This window comes from Dunckerocampus dactyliophorus, chromosome 18 (genome assembly GCF_027744805.1).
Source record: "Dunckerocampus dactyliophorus isolate RoL2022-P2 chromosome 18, RoL_Ddac_1.1, whole genome shotgun sequence".
NCBI lineage: Eukaryota > Metazoa > Chordata > Actinopteri > Syngnathiformes > Syngnathidae > Dunckerocampus > Dunckerocampus dactyliophorus.
In genome coordinates, this window is record NC_072836.1 from 14894706 (window position 1) to 14903419 (window position 8714).

General features: G+C 40.5%; 1 protein-coding gene across 7 annotated transcripts in view; it reads left to right on the plus strand.

Moving 5' to 3' along the window:
* Window positions 1–8714, plus strand: part of caskin1 (CASK interacting protein 1) — a 108307-nt gene that overhangs the window by 90670 nt on the left and 8923 nt on the right. For 6 of the 7 annotated variants that reach the window (XM_054760042.1, XM_054760046.1, XM_054760048.1 and 3 more), the window contains 3 exons: window positions 2190–2271; window positions 3874–3986; window positions 6095–6205. In XM_054760042.1, coding sequence (XP_054616017.1) covers window positions 2190–2271; window positions 3874–3986; window positions 6095–6205 — 306 coding nt within the window. The remainder of the gene's footprint in view (window positions 1–2189; window positions 2272–3873; window positions 3987–6094; window positions 6206–8714) is intronic. The other variant, XM_054760047.1, reaches the window with a different exon arrangement.

The following is an 8714-nucleotide window of genomic DNA, read 5'->3' on the forward strand; positions in this document are numbered from 1 at the left end:
GCAGTGCACCCTCTCTTACATTTCACAGCACATGACGCTATTGAGCTACAGTCCAGTCTTTATGGTGATTTTTTTTTTGTGCTTTTTTTTAAATACAGCGTATGAACGCTGTTACAGGATGAGACTGGCCCTTTAAGAAGAATCGCTTGTCTTGTCTGCACAGCCCATTGTTTTCGGTGTCCTGATTGGCTGTAGACAATTGTCAATCAGTCTCCTTAGTGCAGCCGTTCGTGTCTCCCATGTCATTGCTAGCTTGCTTGCTAGCTTGTAAATTAATGTTCGGTTCGAAGGACAGTATGTTTTCACAAGGATACAAAAATGCTACAGTGCAGCGGAACGGCGCCAGGACGAAACGGCAAAATCACAGGAGGAAAAAATACACGTGGGTGACTTAATCATTTGTTGTCTCCTACCTGTAGGTTGATCCTTAAGATTCAAAGGTTTGAACTTCTTTGAGAGTGTTTAAACAGGAGAGAAATGTGATTAAATGTAAATGCATGTCTTTGAAAAGTGTATGGTGAGCGGTTTTACTGCCTTAAAACATCGAAAAAATAATTAGACCACCATTGTTTCATCAGTTTGTTGTTCATTTTAGTGCCTGCTACAACTAAAGGTACCTTGAGCTCATAAATAGCTCATAAGAGTTACATTTTTTTGGCAGTACAATGCTATAGCTATTCATGTCAGTGATTTTGGTTATTATCAAGAAAAACATGGAAGTTGCTAAATATCAGCTCTTAAATGAAACTCTCATGAGCTATCTTTGTTATCATCATCATATTTGTCCAAACAAATGTACCTTAGGTGTACCAGGTATTAAAATGGATCAATAACCTGAAGAAACAAGGGTGGTCTAATATTTTTTTTTCCCATGACTGTATATAATCATTGTAAAAAAAAAAAAAAAAAAATGAAGTTGGCTACTTCACGGATTTCACTTGTTGCGGGCTATTTTGGGAACCTATACCCGGCGATAAACGAGGGAACGCTGTATACTCAACAGTACATCTCAACAGTATGGGCAACTAGCACATCATGATACATGACGGGTTTCCAAAGTGCGGCCCGAGGGCCATTTGGATGTTTATTGGCCCGCGGCACCTTCTAAAAATATAATTTAGCTGGAGACAGTCATTTCACAAGAATATAGTATAAACATCTAACGAGAAAAGTTGTAATTTTACGAGAATAACTCTCTCAGACCTCTCCCTTTTTATTTTTAATAATTACCTATTTTTTGGGCCCCCTGGCAGTAGGGAGACCTTGGAATTGTCCTCACTTCCCCCTTATACGGCACTTCTGGCCAATAGCACTCATCATGAATCAATTTAAACTTAAATTTACACTTAATCTATGGTATCGGTATCGGCTGATGTCACTCATGATCGGAGCATCCGTAGTTATAATATTACGATAATAAAGTCAATTATTATGGGAATAAAGTCATAATTACAAGATTTAAAAAAATTACAGGAAAGTTGAAATAGTTGAAAAAAAATAAACAGAAGAAATGGAAAAAAAACTGCTGTAATTTTATGAGAATAAAGTCACAATATTAACAGGAAAAAAGTCACAATTTGACGATAAACTTGTAAATTGTAATAAAGTTGTAATATTAGGAAGAAAAATAATGTCATTTTAGTTGCATAGAGTAAATATTAAAGAAAAATATATATTTTTAAAGTTGTCATTTTTGGAAAACTAGGTTGAGGAAAAAGTTCTAATATTGTGTGAAAAGTCCAAATATTGTCCAAATATTAAGTCGTAATATTACGAGAAGTAAGTTTACAAAGATTGTTTAAGAAGAATGTTGAAATATTTGGGGGAAAAAACAACAGCAAAAATTGGAAAAAACTAACAAAGACTTAAGTTCAGACCAATAATACACTATTTCACCGATATCACAAAGCGGAGATGTACTTTTTTAATTGAACCATACAGTATATGACTTCTTAGCATATCTACTGTACATGTGATTCTTTACAAATATCAGAGTGGCCCTTGCATCCTTTCATTTTTCAGTATGTGGCCCTGCTAGAACAAGTTTGCACACCCCTTCTATACATGTTAATACATGTCTGATTCATTGATAGTAGGTGTGTTGTGTACATATAGCGTATGATTACACCAAGGTTCAATTTGTTCATTGTGTCCACGCCGACCCGTTTCCGTATGTTGTGTGTTTACAGCTTCTTGCCACAGTCTTGTCTCAATCTGCCAAAGCCAAGGAACATCTGCTGGAGCAGTCCAAGTCTGTAGACCAGCCTGCAGGTATGACAGAACCAAACCACCACAGAACACGTTTATGTCAACAACTCATCTTAAGTTGACCAGCTCGTCCTGTCCTGGATTGGTCTTTTTTATGACACACATACATGGTCGACTGCTGTTATCGATGTAAAATTTGAGACCCAAAAGGGTCACTTGTATGAAAAACCGGTCCGGTTACGTCGACGTGTTGCAAAAGCAGATTTGTGGTTATGTGAAAATCAATAAAAACAAAGGAAGATGGGTGGGAGGAGCAACAGAAAAGGAACCGCTGCTTACCCGCAAAGCTTTCTTTCATCCTCCTCCTGCTACTAACAAAATGCCTCCATTTCAAATTTGCACAAATGGAGAAAAACAATGTCAACAAACATCAAAAATCCTATTCACCTTTTGTCTCCGGCCAAAGTCACAAGTGAATGTGCAGTTTTCCATGAAGTCCACAATCACTTATGTCAAGGGATGTTGACTTAAACCAGTTCCACTGTACAATAAAATAATAATAATAAAATATATAATAAAATATATATAATAAATCATGCTGTTTTCTGGTTGAGTATGGTCTATTATTAGTAAAAAAAAAATTTTTTAAATGCATATTTAAGAAAATGTACATATTTTTTGCCCAAATTAAACATTTTCAAGTATATAAATGGATAAATGAATTCAAATACAAATATAAAGCATACAGAACACGCATTCAAAGACGTTGTGATGATATGTAGTATTACTATACAGTTCGGTGAGACACACAAGCACCAGACTTGATTGCTGTAACCCACGCCAAGCTAAAACTCAACTCTGAACCCCCCACGTCATCTCCCTTAGCACCGGAACACATTTACAGCAACACTGACAAGCATGAGTCTTACTTATGTCTTACTTATGTCTTAAATGTCTTATTTCCTCTTATTATGTCTACAATATTGGGAAGTAGGAGTGTAAAGGTGACTATAGGGGTGTTATTTCATGTCTAGGGGGCTCTAATAATGTTTAAAATCGTATTTAGAAGGTCATAACCACATTTTCCATGCTCTAATTATGAAAATATTTGATTTCTAAATAAGGAATTGTACTTTGCGGAAATCACGGTCGCCTCTGGAACCAATGAACCGCGATAAAGAAGGGACGAGGGATTACTGATACCAGTAATGTATTGTACTGAAATACAGATCATATGATTGCATCAGCGTGCATCATTGGCATTCCTGGACTTGTAGCTGGCTGAAGGAGTCGTTTTAATGAACTAAATTTGGAGAAACGATGCTTGCCAGTGTTATGTAACAGGTGAGAACAAAAACAAGAGACCGAAAAGACAAACTTGAGGGAGAGTAGAGTTCCAAAAACAGGAAAATATTCTCCTGCTCTTTTCAGAAGTCACATTGTGTCACCTCTACACACATATGGAAACACAAACATAAATACCCGCATCTTGGCTTGTTTAACAGACAGATGGTCAAGGCAGGGGATGTAGGAGGGAGACAAGGTTGAAATGTGACTGGTTGGTTGTCAAACACTGAATATGATTGGCTGTCAGTGACATGTCATTTAGTGAGACAAGTAAATCATCTGTTGTTTGATGCACGTTGCCAATGATATCTTTCCCAGTTGGCTCTGCCAGCTCCTCTCGGACATCAAGCCTATCAGGCTGCCCCCTCCATGAAGCGCCGCCTTATGATGCCACCGCGAACAGGAAGGGGGAGGCGCCAGGCGAGGGGAAGGTAGGACAGTCCCAAATTTGAAGACTTCTTCTCTCCTGCTTCCATACAAACACATCACAAGTAGCAGCATGGGAGCGATGTAGCTCCTCCATCTTTACACACTGACACACACACACACACACACACACACACACACACACACGAAGATGACCCAGAGGTTTCTCTCACAACTGGCCTCATCCGTGCTGCGGGTGTTCGGATGCGGTCATGACACGGTGAGTGTGTGAGTGACAGCTCTTTGACTTGAGTTTGTGACGTGTGCCCGAATGAGAGAATCCTGTCTGTCCTGCTCTTTACCAGCTCTCCTCTCAACCCATTGTTACACGCTCCTTTTGGTTGCAGCTTCTCTCCTTCTTTTGCAACAATACTCATGTTTTATGGATTCACTGAGCGGGGGAAAGGGTTTTAGCTTAGTTGATTGTGTTTGTGTGTATTTGTGTGTGCTGGCGCATCAGCTTGCCACAAGAGGTGAGAGACGGGAGTTGAGAGAAAGCTGTCATTTACTGTTTGTTCGAGTGTGTGGTCCACCAAGGTCACTTGTTATTGTGTAATTACTTAAAAGTGGTCAGCCAATGAGATCTTGTAGCAGAGACTTTTGGTGGCTGTATATCACTGGTTAGTGTGTGTGTGTGTGTGTGTGTGTGTGTGTGTGTGTGTGTGTGTGTGTCATGTTCTCAGGACCATCTGTTAGCAACAATCTCTCCCAATCTAGTAGCCCACAGCATCCAGTGTTCTTTTCAATGCTTGTGGCGTTAGTGGTGAAGATAGATAAGATAGAGAAATAAGAAGGATGACAATGGCATTCAAATGTAAGTGGAAAATGCAAAAGGATTAAATTGCTTTATAAATATGGTTGGGACATCGTTTGAATTTGAGCGATTCAGGTTCCTAACGATTCTCGATTCCGATTCTTTTCAGAGGTAAAGTCATAAAAGTTTGCATGGTTTAAATGAGGACGCTAACCAAACTTCTTGGATGAAATTTCTGAATATCTCCATGATTTTTTTTTTTTAATCGTATGAACTTTTTAAGAAAAAACTCCAACACATATCGTGTTGTTTGTGTTGGAGAGTGTCTTATGATGCAGAATAGACAAAGTGTAATTTAACCATATCGCTGCGTTCCTACTAACCTGCGTGCAGAAAGTTAATGGCTTGATTTAAAATATATTGCCTTTTTTTAAACAACCCCTCTAAACAACCGCGATAGTCATTTATTGACTGTCAACAACCAGCGATTAGAGTGACACTTCCTGTGCGAGCTCCCCGCACCATTACAGAGCACTGATACCAACGGAGAGAAAATAGCACCGAGCGATTGTGAAGTTTGATTTTTTTCGAGGAGGGATTTTTGTGATGTAAATGCATTACTCTTTTGAACGCATATTGTTTGGAGAGGCCAACATTCTTAGTAAAGTGGCCCCACCGACTAACCGGAACTGCGTTTCTAATCACGGAAATTCGACCAGAACTCGGCTCACAGGAAGAGGGGGGGCGTAAGTCACTGTTGATGCGCCACACTGCTAATGGGGGTGTCATACAACTTCATGTCAAAAAATCCAAACTATCCCTTTAACAAAAGTGAAAACGCACAGAGCGTTGTATTTTTGTCAGTAGGTTTTGTGTGGTTTTTGCATAGTCCTGTTAACAAACAATGCGCATCAGTAAACAAGCGGCGCTCAAAACAATACCGTCAACAATACCTGAGCTCAAGTTAGCACTTTCACTTCCTCTTTGCTTGCTGTAGTCTACTTTTAAAAGTAGGGACAAGCAAGGGTAACAATGAACTTTGGCAGCTTGTAGTAGGATAGGTTATTCTGGCACAGTGTTATAATTAGGGATGGTCATAATAAATAATAACTAATTAACTAATTGGAATGGATGGGTAATTCATTGAAACCTAAAGCAATTGAGGCAAATGGGAGTACCAGCTGCAACCAGTATAATCATCCCTGAGTAGAATTGTCCAGGATTGTCTTTTGGATATGGACAGACGTGGTTTCAGGATAACTCTTTGTGGCCCCTGGTTGCACCAACATGGCCCTGTAGGGGGAAAGTGGCTGACATGGAACCAGTGACAGCATTGCCCTCCTGTCTTCTCTCCCGTAGAGCTCAGAGGCCGTTGTCCAATGGCTGAGCGACTTTCAGCTGCAGGTCTACGCTCCAAACTTCTTGGGCGCTGGGTATGACTTGCCCACCATTAGCCGAATGACCCCGGAGGTAAGGCAACGGTTCCCAGGCACGTCAGACGACCACGATGGAGACAAGTCTGCGCAGATTTGATTCGTGCTGTCGTTGTGGTTTCTAATGTGCATGCAGAAAGGACCATTTTCTCAAACAAGCACAACTGTTCCTCCTGCCAAGCCTGCTCTGGTGTAACCCTTTCACTTGTCACCCCTTGACCCTGGTGTTGACCTGCAACTCTTGCTGACCCTCTGTAGTTTTGTAATGCCACCTAAGCACCAAGCTGTTTAGTGTATTGTTTCTTCCGATGCACATGGCTCTCACCAATCCTGCATGCTAACTTTGAGTAAGATTCATCTCCATGTATGGTATCTGCTTAGAAGAAAGCTTCTGAAAGTAGTCCTAGATCAAGACATTCAGCATTTATAATGTTGGCTATTCAGCTCAGCATCGTGTTTGCCCCCTTCCTGATTGCTAAGTAACGAGACAAGAGGTGTGTTGCATCTGTTCTATAGATGGGTCCTCATATCATATAATGACAACTCGTATTATCATTTGTTTCAACGTGTTTGACTTCAACTGTATTCAACTGCTGGTTTGTGTTAAGTGCGTGCCTGAATTAATTTCTTACAGAAAAAAAATTAGCTATAATTATTAGGAAGCATAGGAACTTTTTAGGGGTCCTCAAGCCACCCTAAAATTGAGCAGGTGTAGTATTAACACCTCAGACAATATTTGTGATACAAGCGGCGTGAAAAAGTGTTTGCCCCCTTCCTGATTTCTTATTTTTTTTCTGCATGTTTGTCACACTTAAATGTTTCAGGTCATCAAACAAATCTACAGTAAATATTAGTCAATGACAACACAACTAACGCAGTTTTTAAATGAGACTTTTTATTATGAAGGGAGGGAAAAAATCCAAACCTACATGGTCCTGTGTGAAAAAGTGAATAACTAAACCTAATAACTGGTTGGGCCACCCTTAGCAGCAACACCTGCCATTAAGTATTTGCGATAACTTGCAATGAGTCTCTTACGGCGCTGTGGAGGAATTTTGGCCTCATGACGCATCTTTTTAAGGTCATGCCACAGCATCTCAATAGGATTCAGGTCAGGACTTGGCCTAGGCCACTCCAAAGTCTTCATTTTGTTTTTCTTCAGCCATTCAGAGGTGGACTTGCTGGTGTGTTTTGGATCTTTGTCCTGCTGCAGAGCCCAAGTTGGTTTCAGCTTGAGGTCACCAACAGATGGCTGGACATTCTCCTTCAGGACTTTTTGGTAGACAGCAGGTGTGTTGTCAGTGAATATTTAAATTTGTTTGATGATCTGAAACATTCAACAAACATGCAAAAAAAAGTAAATCAGGGAGGGGACAAGCACTTTTCCACACCACTGTAAGTTAATCTAATTGAAGGCTTTCCCTACTTGATTGTCACATGGGTATTTGACTCAAGAGTGACAATGTGCCCCATATGTACAGTAAATGTACAGTCACACACACATTACTATTCACCACTAACGGAAGATGATCGATGAACAGATGTCACGGTCTAGCCTTTATCCTGGTCGCCAGGCTAGCGCGAGAGGCCAGCAGGTCAGAGAAAGCGTTTCTCCAAGCCGCTACATAATCCACGCAGTGTGCTTGTCGTAATTGCAGCAACAATTTACAATAATATATTAACTTGTGTCGAAGCCAGTGCTTCCACACAAACAACCTTGCGTCTCATAGCACACAACGATGGTGCGTTGAAGGACTGCCAAACAAAGTGCGAAATCTCAACACAGAATTATCAGTGACGCATAAAGACACAAACATGTAACGATTGTGGGCTTTCTAACATGTATGCTGTCCATTGTACCTATGGTGAATCAGGTGTCTTTTCTGCAGGGGGAAAAATGCTATTTTTGGAGAAAAAAAACATCTTCACCAAAAATTCCCAAATGTGCGGGGACCCACTGTAATGTTAAAAAAGGCTGCAAAGTTTTAATATATCTCCAATGTTAAACAACACACTGATTGAGGCTACGTTCATTGTTTTGCTCACATGTGACATGTGACATTTTTTCATATCAGTGTGAACAGTACCATTCAGATTTTTTCAAATGCGACTCAGGCCTCTTTAGTATGTAGCTATAAATCTGATATGTATCGGACCTGCTACAGAACAACTCATCAAAAGGTGTGGTATGCCGGCAAAAGCTCTTCCAATAGTGTCTTCCAGTGATGTCGAGTACAAATGAGAATCCTGATAACGACGCATTTCAAAAAAGTGCCAGTGAAGCGGCTCACGGCAGTGTCCCATCACTCCTGGCTCGGACATCCACTCACATGCCGCTCCTCGGAACAGACGTCTCAGCAACTTCCGCCATGAACTGCCCTCTTTCTTGTTAACCTTCTACGCCGAATCATTTGGTTAACAAAATAATGAATCCACAAAATCCTTGAATTTGCCACAAACGCGCCAAGGAGAGCACACACTGCAGCAATGTTTACTTTCCTTAACACACAGCAATGCGTGTGGCGTTGTGCGCGTCACTTCCCGGA